This window comes from Nelusetta ayraudi, unplaced genomic scaffold (genome assembly GCF_046127955.1).
Source record: "Nelusetta ayraudi isolate G7.1 ecotype Tasmania unplaced genomic scaffold, CSIRO-AGI_Nayr_v1 ptg000006l, whole genome shotgun sequence".
Lineage (NCBI taxonomy): Eukaryota > Metazoa > Chordata > Actinopteri > Tetraodontiformes > Monacanthidae > Nelusetta > Nelusetta ayraudi.
In genome coordinates, this window is record NW_027466056.1 from 1,095,562 (window position 1) to 1,113,002 (window position 17,441).

Below are 17,441 nucleotides of genomic sequence, written 5' to 3' on the forward strand. Positions count from 1 at the left end.
TTTAAATGATCCAGAAACTACCATTTGGCTCCACCAGCTCTCCAATAGGACGGTGATGCGATGCGTCAGCGGCATTCTGAATAGATTGGAGTCCCATTGAGGAGATTACGAGGTGGATTCATTTAGGGTGGCGTAAATATGGCGTCAGCGACTGCCACTGGGTCCCCATCATCATCACGTTGTTTTGTCACGGAAAAAAATAAATCAATAAAAATGACACAAAAGAGAATTGGTGACATCAGATGGACGTGAAGCAGAGACCAACGTACTAAGAAACACTTTAATTTTTTTTCCCCCCTTGCCAAGGAAATATTTCACATCTTATACAAAAAAAAAAAACAAATGTACACATCATATTAACGTTGACACATTTTGCATGTGGACATACTCGCACAACGACAGTTACAAAACATTTAACACAATGGTATTTTGTACAGCCCCCCCCCCCCCCAACCCGCTCCCCCGCACATCCCACTCAACTGTCACCTCTTATAGTTGATCAAAATGCCACCATAAGAAACATCACATTGTCACTGAGAAGTTTATACGTTCGATAAAACGAGGAGATGAGGCTTTTTTCTTTTCTTTCCTTTTCTTTTTTTTTTTAAAAGATGAAAAAAAAAAAAAATTGCGCGGCATTAAAATACTAAATAAATCAAGACATTGTAAACTACAGGACCTGTCAAGTGGTGTTGCCGTCTCCACACTTTTAAGAGATACACATACAAAAGTTGGAAGAAAATGTAAAATCTCCTCCACTCAAAAAAACAAACACACACACACACACACACACACACACAATCCACTCACGCCAAATACGACTTGATTGTGTAGCGGTCATGTAAAAAAACAAAAAACAAACAAACTGTGATGCGGACCGGTGGCAGATTCCATTCGGAGCAACAATATACATGAACATGCTTTGACGTGTGTGCGTGTGTGTGTGTGTGTGCGTTTCTGGTATTACAGAGGTGTGTTTGAACATTGATTAGCCAGCGTGTCTTTCCCACCTGCTTGTTCGCAGGATGGAAACACGGCAGCTGAAGTTGTTGTTATTGTTATTATTCTTATGGCTTGTGGTTTGTGGTTTCTCTCTCTCGCTCACTTGATTGTGTAGTCTAAGCGCCTGGCTGAGGTGAAGTTCCACAGCTGCTGGAGTGGATGCGAGTCCGAGCTCACCGGAGAGGTTTTTTTTTTTCTTCCAAGTGCTTCCAAACAAAAGTCAGCCGGAGCTCGGGTGGCGAGACGGCAGCCTCGCTCGCTACCACACCTCTGGCACCTCAAAGAGGGTTTTTGTGGATTCAGCACCTAGAGGAGAGGGTGGGGAGGGGTGGTAGGGGGGGCACACATCAAGGGCCATTTTTCAAAATTATTCTAGCCATCATTCTCAAATCCTAAAACTGTTAGTATGTATGGGCTGTAAATAACTTCAGAGCAGATGATGTTTTTAAACAGCAACGTGTTAAAAGTCCAGTGTGTGAAATGTGGCTTTTTTTTTTTTTAAATAATGTTAAAAGCTAAACACACTGCCCATAGAAACATTGATAAAAGTGAATACTGGCAATACGATAAAGTCACTTGGAACAAACGGTCTTAGAAAAAAATAAATAAATAAAACAAACACTGGATCTTTAAACAGCAGTCTTAGGTTAAATAATGAGCTCCAATTTGCCAATAAAGAGATTTTTTTTTTTAACATAGCACCCCAGCATTGTTGAACAGGGGTCTTAGTTTGATGGATTTGAAAACTTTGTAGTTTTGCTTCGACTCCATGAGAGCACAGTGTTGATTTGAGGGACGGTTAACAGAGCTGCTGCAGTCGTTATAAATCTTAGAGTTGACTTGGTCAATCTGAACCAACTCAGCCATTGGCAGCTTCAGAAGGACACTGCTCAGGTCAGACTTGTGACTTTACTCTGCAGGTTGAGCCATCAGCCATCGTCAGCTTGCTCTCATACAAAGACGTCGTTGACTTCTTTGACGACTGGTTTGCTCAAACGCACCTTTAGATTTCTTCTTCTTGTTCTGACTCTTCTTCGCCGATGCTTGCAGCCAGTTCCCCGTCCCCTCGGCATTGTCGGTTGGCTCAACGCTCTCGGGATCCTTGTCGTCGTCCTCCTCCTCCTCTTCCTCTTCCTCCTCCTCTTCCTCCTCCTCCTCCTCCTCCTCAGGGGTTGGACTCAGCCTTGCAGAGTTGGAATCTCTGCAGCACAAACAGAGAGCCGGCTCTTAGAGGAAGCGGCAGGAAGAGGAGAGCCCAGCAGGCAGGACGAGAGTCACTTTACGTACGTGGTCTTCAGCCATCCCTCCGAAGTCTTGCTTTCGACAGCGTCAGCGTTTGTCTGACCACCGGCGTCTAGAACAGGAAGTGCAGCTCGGTCAAACACATTGCGGGTACAAAAGACGGTGCAACGAGAGCTTCTAGGCCAAGAATCTCTCAAATGTTTTTCTTCACATCAAAAAGCAAACCGGTGCTCATCACTTCCAAGGCGAGGGATTATCATGCTAACAGAGAGATATTAACCATTCCATACCTGACCTTACGCATGATGGTTCGGGGGGGGGGGGGGGGGGGCGCGTAATGTTAAGGTTTGATTTTTAGTTAACTTTTCTTTTGTTTGTTTGCTGTCAAGAATCTTTACATTTTTCTCTTTGATGACCTAGAAAAAAAAATATTGCGTCTCCTCCTCTCGTCCAATCATAACGCGCCATTTCACTATCACTCACTCAGTGAACTGGTCACGTGACCCCGTACGTCACGTCCGCTGACGTGTCAACGCTAAAAAAAAAGTGTTTCCATGACACGTTAGTGATATTCCTCTGTATGGACGCGTGTGAGAAACCTCCTGAGTTTACCTCCACAGTTTAGATTCATTTTCAATTACTGAGTGCACCAGGTGGTGAGTGGCCGTTCACTGTGAGCGCCCCCCACCTGTGAGAATCTCCCCCCCCCCCACAACTGGTACTGCTGCCACTCAGAGATCCAGCCGATCCGACCGGGCCGGGCCGTTAACGAGGATCTGATTTCCATACCGTCAGTTCTCATCTTCTTGCTGCCGGCGCTGTCTGGATACGAGTAATGACTCCAGCCATCTGTGACCGCAGCCTCTCCAGTGCCCGGCTCTCCTCCCTGGACAGGACTGATGCTGCGCTTCCTCAAACATCTGTGTGGGGGGTGAGGGGGAGAGTGGGTGGCGGGGAGCGGAAGACAATGCATTAAATATGGCAAATGAAAACATTTTTTTTGCTGTACTTAAAAGGTCCAGCGTGTAATAATATTTGGCTTGGAAAAAAAGGGAAAAAAAAAGAGAAAAAAAAAATATTTGGCTTGATTTATGATTTTTAGATTTTTTATAATTTATTATAATTCCCACAAATCCATTGATAAAAGTGTAATGGCAGTAGAAAGCTTTTTCTGAAGGGTTCTCACAGTTCCAGTTTCCTACTTCTCGCCACGCTCGCTGCTCACAAACTGCCAATCTCAGTTTGCTGGTCTGTTGTGCGTCCACAGCAGCACCGGATGACATTCACGCAATCCAGTTGGATTACTTTTGCCGTGAGGAACAGCGTACAAGTGTAGGATAAGCGTAGAATAAGAGAATCTCCACAGCGCAGGAGTCTTGCTGCCAGTTAGCTGCCATCCTGCACCCTCATATTTCTAAGGAAGCCCGGCATGGACAATCCAGCTGCCTGACAAGCACGTCTCCTCGTATTGAGGTTGACCGCTGGCGTCTTCGAGGAAGGAGGTGTACGAGGAGAGGGGAGGGGAGGTTTGGGTGCGCAGGCCACCGTAGTTCGCCGGCAAGCTCCGGAGGAGAGAGAGAGAGAGAGAGATTTTTTTTTCCCTAGGAGGAAATGGGGAAGGCCACGCCACGCCCCCGAACCCCACACAGACGTGTTTGATTGGCCGCTGCAAAGACTCTCACTTCTAGCCGCAGTGCACCACCCAATCGTGTTGATTATTGCCGCTATAGGCAACATTTAAAGAAAGGAAGAGGGTGAAAGCTGCTGCAGTCTGACATGGAGGCACTTCAGCGTCGCACTTCCTTCTTTAAAATCTCAGAATATCACACGCTTGACCCTGAGGGACAAAAGGGGGGGGGGGGGGAGCCTGTGGGCTCAGACGTACCTGGGGTATCCAAAAGCAGAGGTGGAGGAGGTGTAGCGGGATTTCATCCAGCCGTCCTCGCCCCAGGACTTGGCCGTCTGACCCGACTTGTCCTTGTCCTGCCTGCTCTGGATGTAGTCTGCGTACGTTTGGATCTTGTAGCTCTCGGCGTAGCGGCTGGTGTTCATAGCTGAAGGCAATTTAAAAAGCACATTAGAAGAACATAGCAAAGCAGGAACAGATTCCTGTTCCAGAGTTGACAGGCAGAGGTAGTACCCGAACAATTAGAATATCAAGTAAAAGTTGTTTTATTTCGGTAATTTAACATAAAAGATGAAAGCAACACATTTTATTGAGCCATTCCACGCAAATTGACGTCTCAAGCAGTTCCTTGTTGTAACTTTGCTGATTAAGATTTTCATAAAGATTTGAATTTATTTAATATTCAAATTTTCTGAAATTTTGAATGAGTTTTTGTTTTCTTCAAGCTGCAAGACCTGATCAGCAAAATCCAAAGAAATAAAAACTTGAAATATATTGATTTGCATATTATTCCTTTATATAATATGTCACATTCACCTTTTAAGTTGAATTGCAGAAACACAGAAACCTTTTCAGGATGTTCTAATGTTCTGGGTAGCACCTGTGTATACGTCAAGCCAAGTTAAAACTCACCAATCTGGACCTGATCCGTCTGACTCAGGGACACAAACGCTGAAGTGTCGTCTATCCAAGACACCTGGATGTTTCCTGAGGACGACGAACAAATGGGGGGAAAAAAAAAAAGAAAAGTCAGAGGCGAGTTTAGCGAGAACTCCAGCGTGTTTTCGGGCAACGCCGCCGTCTCACCAAAGGCACTGAACAGCTGGTAGAGGTCACTGGTCTTCCATTCTTTGGGGAAGGTGACGTACAGGACGTGATCTCTATTGGGTTGCACTGAAGACACCGGGTTTTGGGGGGGGGGGGGGGGGGGGAAACAACAACAAGAGACATTTTGGGAGGATGAAGCAAAGGCGATTTCTGGAGAGCATTTGGACAAAAGGCGACGTTTCAAATTCGTCGACTCCCAAAATTAAAATCTAGGGGGAAATGTTTCAACGAGGAGGCGCCGACTAATCCAATCTGCTGCGTTTCAATAAGGCCGATATGTGTTGGCATCGCGCAGCCTCGGACGACTCTGATTCTGGCTCCCATACACACAACAGGACAGGACGTGAACGGGCTGCAGCAGTCGTGTTCATCTAATCTGCTACTGGCCAGCTGGTGGTGTTCTAAACTGTCAGTGATGTAGGGCACGCCGAGGACACCTTTCAGCGCCTGTAAAGCTGAATGCTGCTTTTAAAATGGAGTCCACTCCGTGTCGTATTTAAAAAAAAAAAACAACCAACTTGTGTATTCGAGGCATCGTATTGGAATGGGAAAAATAGCAAGGAATTGGGACGTCGACACAAACCGACTGTGAGTGGAGAAACACTTCAAGCCTGCGTTGTAGCGACGACACATTGCTGTGATTCATGGACTGTGTGTTGTCGGCAACGTCAGGTTGCTGCTGTGTTGCATTGACAAACTCACGGTCTGGTCCTGTGACGTTGAGGTAGGGAATGTCAATTATCCTCATCAGGAAAAGCCTTGGGCACCACAGAGAGAGAGAGAGAGAGAGAGAGAGAGAGAGAGAGAGAGAGAGAGCGAGAGAGAGAGAGAGAGAAGACTGTGAGGGTATTGCATCATTTTCCCATCGGCGAAAATAAAATATTCCAAAAAAAAAACAAAAAACGTTTTTTCCCCATGGTTAATTACAAGGAAAATAAAACTGCATGGCTTACTTGTTGTAAAAGGGCTCAATCAACTTGGAGCGAGATGAGATGTAAGCTTTGGGTGGCGTCAAGAAAGAACCTGGAAAGTGGGAAGCAGAATTCACATTGGTCTACATGTTTGCAGACAGACAGACTCCTCAGTCCAGATCAGACGTGAGCAAACTATGGCCCGGGGGCCATATGCGGCCTTTTAAGCTTTTTAATCCGGCCCGCTGAACTTTAAGAAATGACATTAATAGTCAATCAATTAGTTTCAGTGCTACGAGAGTCATTTCAATAAAGAGCTGAACGATTATGGAAAATAATCTAATTGCGATTCCCCCACCCCCCCTCAATATTGCGATTTAATTTGCGATTATTTTTTATCTTTCTCTCATTTTTTTTTTTTTTTTTTTACAAACAAACCTTTTATGTATTAACATATCAGATTTGTTATACACAAATTGTTATTTTTTATAGGCTAGGCTAATGCTTAGATAAACGCAATGAAGCATGAATTAATATGAAAGAGCCTTTATTTATCTACCAGTGTTTAAGTTTTGTTTTTTGCAAGACATTTTAATCGGGCTCAGAATGATTTTGTTTTGCGTCCACACAAAGCACAAAACAGCGACGGCTTCATTCAACCGATGCTAACACGCTAGCAGCGCGAAAACCGCTATAAGGTGCGAAGTTACGAGGCAGCGGTTCACTGCCAGCGAACACAACTCCGACTGTTGTGCTCCTTGTTGCTTCGGTAGTTCGTTCGGCAGTATTATTATTTTTTATTATCTCTCCCGACACTGTTTTGCTAAACTACGGCCACCAGTTGGCGGCAACCAGGAAGACCTTCTTTTCCTGGCGCGTCGCTCCGTGCGTCCAGCTCGTCGCAGCATCGACTCCTCCCACTACCTGCTTTGCTTTGCTTGGTGCCGCTCGCAAGTCACGTGACCGGAACTCGCGTCAATCAAATCGCAGCGTTTGCGGTTAGAAACCTTGTCCTATCGCGATATCATCGCAAATGCCATTCATTCATCCTTCAGCCCCAAGCCGAACACCCTGGCGCTTCAAACACACTGATTTTGTTCCAACGCTTTTGTTCATTTTCTACACATGCTGTAACATATCCCACCCCCTCAGCCCCCTTCCCCCTGCAGTAGATCGTACCCAAGTAGTTGGCCATGGAAATGAAGCAGAGGCCGGTGATGTAGGCGTCGTAGCCAGCCTCGTGCAGCTGCTCCTGGGCCGTGTCGTAACTGGGGAAGCCCTCCGCCGTTTCTGTTGGGGGGTGGGGGGGGGGACAACAAACGGAAGCTGTGGGCGGCTCTGCGGGAGCACAGAGACTCACACACACACGTCGGGTCGACGGCCGGACTCACCGACTTGTGGCGACTTGAACGGGCCTTCTTTTAATCGCTTCTCCAGCTCTGCCAACGACGTGTTGGTTATCTGCTCCTGAGACGTGGTGTTGAGAAGATTACAACACCACTTTCAACTGGCGGGGGGGTGGGTGTCTGTGTTTTCTAAAACGTCTCCCATGATGGAGGAATGTCTGGAGTGAAAGCCTTCCTACCTTGAAAGGCTGCGTTGAGGCCATCAACTTTGTGTCCAAAAGTCTGCAAAAGGAAAAAATATCAGAATGTTTAAAAAAAACAACAAAAAAAAACAGCCCCACAAAAAACCCCACTGATGCGCCTCTGTTGGGGTGTCTTTACCTTGGGAAAACACACATTGTGACTTCTTTGAAGTCTTGAAGTTCCTGGGCACAAAAAGTGCAACGACACGACTCAGAGTGACATCGGCCCCCCCGCAAACACACAGCTCATCTCAACCGTTTTAAAAAGAGCTCATACCTCCGGCAAGGGGCAGTAGAACTGATGAATGGTGTGCATTACATCCAGCAACATGTTGTGACCGACCACGAGTTTGGCCTGCGGAGCGGCAAAACGAGGGGTTACAACGGAGCCAAAGCCAGACGCCACCAGTACATTTTGAAACGGGAGGCTCGGGGTTTTTTCCAGGGCGACTCACGGATTTGGAGATGGCGTGGACGACTCTGGAGAAACCGACCGCATCGTTCAGCTCCTCCTGTTGGGTGGACGTTAAATCATTTACAATCAAACTACCGTATTTCCCCCCCTGCCCCCCGACTATAAGCCGCTACTTCTTTTCCCTCCACGCTTTGAACCATGCGGCTTATTGCAAAGGTGCGGCTTTTCTGTGGATTTTGACTTCAGCCACCAGGGGGCGCTTCAGCAGGAAGTGCAAAAAAACCCGAGATGAGCGGCGACACGGCGAGCAACACTGAGATTTGCTGTGTCTCAATTCAGGGTCTGCACCCTTCGGACCGAGCGTCCTCCGTCTGAAGGAAGCGTCCTCCCAAAGACCCGGCCCAGAAGGACCGACCCAAACCCCGCCTCCCCGGTAACCACACGGGACGGTCTAGCCTTGGGCGTATTTCCTGGTTGCATCACCACCGTTCCCTCCTGCTGGCCAACCCCGGAAGTGACGTTTTCATAGCATCAAGCTAACCATTGGTTCGCCATCCAACGATGGCGTTGGATGTTCAAAGAAGTAAAACTGGATACTTTACTATGCGAAACTTCAATATTTAAATTTATATGTTGTGTCTTTGCCAGTAGATGGCGCGAGTTTGAGCTGACTTCCCAGGATCCCAGGATGCTTTGCAGCAGCACGCAAAACATCCTGGGATACACAAGAACACGAAGGATAGTAGCGGTGCAGCCTTCGATTCAGCTAAAACGAGTACGCATTTGGAGCGTCCTAAGCACCCTTGGGAATTGGGAGGAGCCTTCGCGCAGTGCTATGACGCAACTTCCTTTCAAAATGCGCACTGCAAGGATGCAGAGCCCGAATTGAGACACAGCAAAGGTTTGTGACGAAGCTCTCGTGAGGCTGTTCAACTCCCGACACTTTCAGTGTCTTTATCCATCCATCTATCCAATATATATCTCATTTCACAACCTAGATATCGGCGGCTTATAGCCCGGTGCGGCTTATACATGTACATTTCCAATTTAAAAAAAAACAAAAAACAAACCAAAACTTGGCTCTTTAGTCGGGAAAATACGAAATTCCTTCCTATGAAACGGCTTAAATTCCTGTGAAACCGACCTGCTCTTTCTCCAGTTTCTGCTGTTCCCTTCTTTTGCGCTCGTCGTCGTCGACTCTGCTGACCTGGATGTAGCGCTCCTTCTGCGTGCACACAGTTCCCACATCAACGTTTAAAATTTTCCTCTGGGGGGTGAGGGGACACACACACACGAACGCATCAAAAAACGAGCGGTCGCACTCCTCACCTTCTCCGTCTCGATGGTCTCCACGTGAAGCCCTTTGGGAAACCTGTGGAATAAAACACAAGGTTGAAAAATGTTCGCGACGCCGAGCCGACGCACAATCTACAGGCGGGTGGTGAAAATAAAAGGGGTACTTGCTTCCAGTTGAGCGTTTGATAAATCAGCTTCCGCTGAAACCTGGAGATCAATGGAACGGAACGACGTCAATAGGAGGTGAACGCAGGAACACAAAGCCAGTACAGAGAAGAGACACACACACTAAACATCACTCATTTCAAAGCCCGAGTAAATCTGAGAAGTTACCCAGTGCACGGATCCAAGTCCAAGGTCTTCTCCGAGCTGCTGGTGAGGCCCTCCACCTTCTCGCTGGAGGCAAAACCCAGCATTCACGGTCACAACACAAACACCTAGCGACAACGACACTCGACACGAGAAAGTGTGTCCCGACACCTACACAACCCTGTTGATGAATTCTCTGTGCTCCTCTGGAACATGAGCAGGGCCTTTGGAAGAGGACGGGGAGATGAAGGACGGCGTCCCGATGCCGTTGGCATGCTGGTTCCTCCTCTCCTCCGTCTGCTCCCTCAGCTGGGCTTCCTCCTCTTGGTTCAAGTATGGGATTCCTCGAGTGGGCAAACAAACAGTGACATAGTATTGGATTGATTGATTGATTGATTCGTTATTAATCTCCCGTAGGAGAAATGCAGGTGTCCAGTAGCAAGAGAAATGCACACAAGAACACATCGCCCCTGAAACACATTCAGAAATAGATCATTAAAAATTCTAAAAAAAAAAAAAAAAAAAATTTGTAACAAGTGCCACTGTTGCTTGAGGTTCGGCCCAGTGGACTTTGCATTTCTCCAGAGGGCGTGGCCAACAGAAACCTACAGCAACCTCGTAGGTGCGAGTTGTCCACGCGGCGCTGGATGGAGGTCCTTTCAAGCAAGACTGCAGAGTTGAGAGGATTTTCAACATCCTCTCAGGAACTCTCAAGCTGTTGAAGCTTCAATAAGAGGATTCATGATCGTTGATTCCACTTCACAAATTGACACTAGATGAGGCAATTTTAGAGCCCAAATCAGGATGCCACTTGTTGGATGGATGACAAAACATTTGGGCGGTGAGGATTGTTTTCGAGTTTTCAGAGAAGAAAAAAATAAAATAAATAAAAATAAATAAATAAATCGGGAATTAATTTTTTGAGCAAAATCGCCCAGCCCTAACCCCTGTCAGTATGAATATTTCCATGTCTAATTCCCTATGACAAAACCAACTGTGAAATCCTGGACTGGTAATGCCTCAGGCTGCCTGTGAGACCGGACACTCCAGCAGTACTCACCATAACAGAACACCTTGTTGAAATCAAAGCCCTGACTGGCCAGGAAATCAATACTGGAACTCTGAAATGATAAAATGCATGAATTCTTTCAGTCTCGCAGTGACACCAAACACATGGAACATCGTGATCGTATCAAAAGCCGTCCATCTGACTCACTTGACAGATAAACTTAATGTCAGGTGACGTCCTGCTGAACGGTCTTGGGAAAATATAAAAATTAAAAGGCTTGATGATGTACCTGCAGGAAAGGGGAAGACAAAAAAAAAAATAAAAAAATAAATATATATACATATATATATATGTATACATATATATATATATATATATATATATATATATATATATATATATATATATATGTATATGTATATATATATATATATATATATATATATATATATATATATATATGTATATGTATATATATATATATATATATATATATATATATATAAAAATCACAATTTTGGATTTGTGCTGACAAAAAAGGGGACAACAATGCAATTTTTCTACAAAACATTAAAAAAAAACAACAAACCAACGGCTGTGGCCACCAATAAACTAACGAGGCCTTCAAATTAAAAGCCAACAGTGCAGTGTGAAAAATTCTGCCTTCATGCCAGACACACGAACACACTTTAACAGACTGCAGTGCAAGACAAGTGATGACAAATGGCTACAACTGCTATCGTTTCAAAATAGGCCGGCACATGACTTTAGCATATTACAAAAAAAAATGAACTCGGGTAATTCAGCAAAAGTTAATATTAATATCCAAGGAGTCCAAATGTTGGTCCTACTTTTATTAGGAAAGAAAATGTTGCATCAACCGTGACTTGCTTTTATTTAGTGCAAATATGAACGCCTGCACTGCCACTCGTAAGACCACAGTACTTTCACATTCACCCCAATACATCAGTTTTCATTCAATCCAAGGTGTGGCCTTCTTCCATGCTGCCATTACTCACTTTGACGTCGCCTGGTCGTACTTGAACGTGCATAAGCCGAACTGGAAGAGTAGAAAATCCATAGAGTGCTGATGGGACAATAAACAGGAGATCGATTCAATGTCTGTGTTGACCCAGGCAGGCCAGAATAAGTGAATGCAAAAAAAATAAATAACCAAGGCCTGTAAACCTTTTTGAGTTTGGTGTATCTCTCCTCTGGCGTGTCGAGCCCGTTGGTCAGTGCACTGACGTTCGGCCCGTCACTGATCCCTTTAAAAACACACAGACAACGAGTCAGAACCTTCTAGAACTCAAGTAATGCACTAATGGTTGATAGAACCTCTACTTTAGTTGTTTATTGGACATGGTTTGATTTGAGTGTTTTTGCAACTACTGGATATATGTTTTTTTTGTTTTTTTTTTAGTGCTGAAACAGTGTAGTTTCCCGATTTGGCATCAATAAAGTACATCAATCAATCAATCAATCTAGAACAGGGGCTACCAACATACAGGTACTACCCGAAAAATGAGAATATCAAGTAAAAGTTGTTTTATTTTGGCAATTTAACATCAAAGATGAAAGCAACACATTTTATTGAGCCATTCCACGCAAATTGACGTCTCAAGCAGTTCCTTGTTGTAACTTTGCTGATTAAGATTTTCAGCTTATTAAAACCACAAACTCAGAAAATTATAAAATTTGAGGGTTTTATTTTTTAAGCTGCAAGACCTGATATGAAAATTGAAAATCCAAAGAAATAAAAACTTGAAAAAAATTAATTTGCATATTATTCCTTTATATAATATGTCACATTCACCTTTTAAGTTGAATTGCAGAAACACAACAACCTTTTCAGGATATTCTAATGTTCTGGGTCGTACCTGTATTGCCCACAGGCACCAGGTAGACCCCCCCCAAGTACCACATGAGTAGCCCACATGCCTGTTCTAGAAAAAAAATGGCATAACTCGTTGAGCTGCGTCTATAATTCAGTTTTACTCAGCGTTGTTAAGTCACTGTTTATAATTATTGACAACCCATTAAGGTCTTCAGTATCATTAATAAATAGCAAAGTGCAAACTGAGATTTCAAAAAAAATAATTCAGAAGCGTGTGGCAAAGTGGTTGCCCCTTCATATGATGCAGAACCCATGAAGCAGCCCTCACGTTCTAAAGGGTTGGTGCTCTAGAACCTGATCTAGAAACCACCGCGTCTGGCGGCTCAAGCCAATTTGACACGCCGGGTCAGCCATGGACATGGCTTACCTGAAAATTCCCCATCAATGGCAAGAAAGTCGGCCTCCTCAATCGCGCTGTACACTGTCTTTAAACAGTCTTTAAAATCTGGAAGAGAGAGACAGAGAGAGGGGCGCGTGCATTAACGCGAGAATAGAATAACGTGCCTTGCGAGAAAGTGAGCTGGCGCTACGCGCCGAGCTAGCAGGCTAAGCTAACAGTTGCACGCCGAGCAACGGCAGTTTCAACGCGTTTGAACCGCATGCATACAGAGGACACTTTGCGGTGTACGGCCACGGCACACGGTGCAAGCTGCGAAACCCGCGGACAAAACTGCACTTTCCTACTTACTTCGGCGTGTCACTTCCATCCCTCAACAATGACTGAACCCGGCTGACAGCTAACGATAGCTCGCCTCCGTCACCGGGCTTTTAACCATTTCTCAAGCACTTCCGGTGCAAGTCCAGTTTTTATGCCGACTTTGAGAAGAATGGGAGCATTTCCCATTCACATGGACCATATTGTGATTGGCAATATGTGCAGGCTTTAAACTTAAAAAAAAAAAAAAAAAAAAAATGTATGTATATATTTTTTTTAAATTATAAAAATGATAAAATAAAATGTTCAGCTCAATTAACGCAGACAAATACCATCTGCCCCCTTTTCCTTGGATTTAGCTCTTTATTTTGCAGGATTTCTTACCTTTTGAGTTAATATACGTACCGATAGAATAATAGAATAAACCCCTATCTATCTATCTATCTATCTATCTATCTATCTATCTATCTATCTATCTATCTATCTATCTATGAGTGAGATGGAGAGTTATAAAATTATAATGTATTCCTTGGTGTATTTTTTTTTTTTAACGTTTGAACTCTGATTTGACATATTTACATTATTTTGGTGCGATTTTTTTCAGTTAGCCAAATTTCATCTTATCGCGAACTGTTTAATGAGCACAACACTAACGGAAAGGCTGGGTTCGCTCTTTCATAGAAAGGAACCCAGCCACAGTGGTAGTGGAGGAGGAGGAGGACGACGACGACTTTTTTTTAAATTTATTTATTTATTTTTTTATTATGACAAAACTTTGCTTTAGTAGGGAAGACATTTTATACAGCAGGCGGTCCCTTTTAGTCTCCACAAGGGGGTGCTACGCCCTGCTGGTGAATATCTCTCTCTCTCTCTCTCTCTCTCACACACACACACACACACACACACACACACACACACACACACACACACACACACACACACACACACACACACATTCAACAAAAAGTCCTTTTTTCACAATACATCACAGCTCCACAATGGGAATGACCACAGTGAGAAAGTCAAAGAGTGCAAAAATACCAACAAAAGGAGTAAAAAAAAAAAAAGGAAAGTACTGTAATGGGGAGGAGAAACGGTACAAAAACATGACAAAATGGAGTGAGATGAGGCCATTTCCCTCAAAGGAGGATCGTACATGGCAAAGGATCGATGGCAATGACAAAAGGATGGATGCAAGTGAAAATCGAGCAAGATTGCCCATCAAGATCTCCGACTATGAACACTTGAGCCTTGGGTGGGGGTAAAAAAAAGAAAAAGAAAAGGTGCAACTGCACTGTGACAGTGGGTCATGACTGTCAAAGGGGCAAACACACACACACACACACACACACACACACACACACACACACACACACACACACACACACACACACTTACAGCAGCTGACGTTTTTGTAACCTGCTCGGACAGTTGTGTCATTGCTGTTGTAATCAAGCGTGACATTGGGTGGCAAAAAAGAAAGCTGCAGTTCACTCCTCATTCTATTGCATTTCCAGGCATGCGCACATTTATGCTCTCTCAAAACACTGCCTGTCAACTTCTCCTCAATATAGAATTTAGAATTCATTTGCTTTAAAGGGGGTAGAGGGTGCTAGCTGTGGGGGCTGAGTGGGGGTTATCGCTCCATGATTGCAGGGTTGGAAATGAACGGAAACTGAAGACGCCGAGACACTGAGACGCTGAGAGCTGAGGGGCATAAAAGTTTCCTCAGAGTTGCGGGAGCGTAACAGATCAGCGCGAATAAACAAAAGACTCGATAGCCGTACACGCAGATTGGCTTTGCGGCCTGCCTGCCTGCCTCTCTCTGGTCTTCTTCTTTGTTTATAAAGAGCTTGTGGGAGGACAAGGGCTTTGACAGAGATGAAAGGAAGGACTGCAATGAATCCTGACTTTGAAGACTTGATGCACAGAATTCTACAAGCCATATTTGCCAATACAAAACAAACAGTTTTAAATTTGATCTGTGTGTAATAAGGAGAAAACTTGATTTAGTTAAATGCCCCTGTACACTCTCACCTCCAAGGGGAAAAAAAAATCACATTGTTGCAAACAATGTTGCTGTAAAATTAGTAAACTTAGGAAGTCAGTCGCCCAGGACTCTGACTAAATAATAAAAACAAGCAATATATCCAATTAAAAAAAACACTCAACTTAACGTTTTTTGTTTTTGTCGAGAATAATTTAGCCCTGTCATGTCAATGAAGCAAAAAACGAGACATGGTTTTACCATACATACTGTATATATAAGGTCTATATAAAGATGAATGAATTTAAAGTCATTTGGTTTTCCTACTCAAACAACAGTTCTTATTTATGCATAAGAATAGACATAGAGCAAAGGGTCCATATTTCTAAGGAAGCCTGGTGTGGACAATCCAGCTGTCTCTGGCAGTGCGTTTCGTAAGCTAAACACCTTGGGGCTTCAAAGACACTGATTTTCGTTGTAACTTTGCATTGGTTCATTTTCAATAGACGTTGAAACAACATGATGTCTTTTCTGCATATCCCCCTCGTTCTTTACAACTCCCATTGAGGCCCCACCAGTCAAACAGTTTGCCAAGCCCTGCCGTAGAGCGCTGCAACCTAACATGTAACCACTTGATGTCGCTGTTTCTTCTGAAACGCTCTATATATTACACGCTCAAACTTTAATGGTGTAGTAGTGTGTAAAAACCAAAAAGGATGCTGAGTTTTCCATTTAATTACCATGTTTCCCATGAATGCACCTATTCCAACCATCTTTTTGACCCCTTTTGGCAAAACTTGAAGTCGTTGTCACACAAGGAAGATATTGTCTCAGCCCTCTCAACCCTTTCCTGTCTAGCTCTCCCTATCGTAATGTCTTTCACCAAAATCGCTGATAAATCCAGGTTGACGTGCCGTTTCTCGGCCCAGCCAGTAAAATCTCGCTGGGCATAGCAACAGTAACTACAGGGGATGGGACTCAGTGAAAGGTGAATTGTAAAAATAGGTTTTACACTTTCCGTCAGCACTGTATTTTGGGCATAAATGTGTGTGCAAAAGTTTCCACTGCATTTAGCAGTAGCAGTAATCATGACTAAGCATTTGTTCTGAGCGTCTGCTTAATTTGAGGGCGATGCGAACGTGCAGACCCTGAATGCAAAAGGCTCTCTAGGGCTGGATTGCCAGTACAGGCTGCCTTACTGTAGACCATGGCGGTGCTGGATGGAGCTTATATGTGAGCAGGACCCATGCTACATAAAGTGCATATGTAAAAAGCACTGCTCTATGGGTAGGAACCCCCCCCCCCCCCGAAAACCAAACAATCTTTTATTTTACAGCGATTCCACACAAACATATTTATGTGTAGCACGTTGGAATTTTGCCACAAAAATCTTGACAGATTCGACAGTTTTCACTTCAGAAGTGTTTTTCACTTGCAATTGCAAAACACAAAAATACAACCTTTATCTGTGCCCAGATAAAACCACAAACTACTTACCGCCTTCACTTGAATGAATATGGAAAATGAATATGTCACCTTGAGCATAAGTGGATTGTTTTTCCACTTACATTTACATGTAAATGTAGGTGGGAAAACATCAGTTTAGGAATTTGGACTGCATCCTGTCATAATTTTACATCCACAGCATTTGAGCAGGAGCTTCCAATGACAGCAGGTTCTTTTTTTTCTTTTTTTTTGGTCCACCAGTCCCTTTGTGCACGTGACCTGCTATTAGCGACTGCGGGTCAGGAGAGTGTGACATTTGGTCAGCGCTCGCCATCAGCAGGAGGAGAAGCAGACAGAGCTGTTTTTCACTGTCTGCCTCGCATTTAGACACAGAGCCAAAGGCACGAGTGTCGGTGGAGTGACTGACTGACTGAAGGAAGAATTAATAAACACTTGCAGTCGGTCTATGCAGAAATGAGAAACATTTTTGTGTCTGCTGGATTGCTCTTAGGATTTTGTTTCCGTATGCAAAATTCTTTGGCTCCCGTCCATTTTTTAGGATATGCACTGATCTCCAGTCGCCTGCGCTGCTAGATCCTCCCGTCCCACACACACACACACACACACACACTCACACACACACACACACACACACACACACACACACACACACACACACACACACACACACACACACACACACACGCTATGAGTATGCACCAATGCAAATGCATACACACTGCAGAACACAGGATGATAATAATCTCACTCGATGCGACTGCGATGGCCCTCGCTGCCAAAGTCATTTTATGAATCACTTCCAAATTCCCAGGCTTGTGACTCTACAAGATAGAGGCATTACCCTTTTATAAATACGCTGTCTGTTATTCCTATTTCATACTATCTCCATGTAGCTCCTTAATGACACAGGAAGGCAGAGACATAGATAG

At 44.2% G+C, this 17,441-nt stretch overlaps 1 protein-coding gene across 1 annotated transcript; it reads right to left on the reverse strand.

Moving 5' to 3' along the window:
* Positions 1-872: 872 nt before the first annotated feature.
* Positions 873-13,222, reverse strand: parn (poly(A)-specific ribonuclease (deadenylation nuclease)). The gene is made up of 26 exons (XM_076013353.1): positions 13,092-13,222; positions 12,771-12,848; positions 11,695-11,774; positions 11,526-11,593; positions 10,714-10,795; positions 10,558-10,618; positions 9,673-9,841; positions 9,522-9,584; positions 9,357-9,395; positions 9,222-9,264; positions 9,037-9,117; positions 7,933-7,989; positions 7,755-7,832; positions 7,617-7,660; positions 7,475-7,517; positions 7,281-7,356; positions 7,069-7,179; positions 5,932-6,001; positions 5,681-5,736; positions 4,958-5,044; positions 4,784-4,858; positions 4,130-4,298; positions 3,034-3,164; positions 2,290-2,356; positions 2,004-2,203; positions 873-1,308 (listed from the first exon to the last, which is right to left on the reverse strand). Exons 1-26 carry the CDS (start codon positions 13,108-13,110, stop codon positions 1,262-1,264), a joined length of 2,094 nt encoding a protein of 697 aa, XP_075869468.1. The 5' UTR covers positions 13,111-13,222; the 3' UTR covers positions 873-1,261.
* Between the last annotated feature and the right edge of the window lie 4,219 nt (positions 13,223-17,441).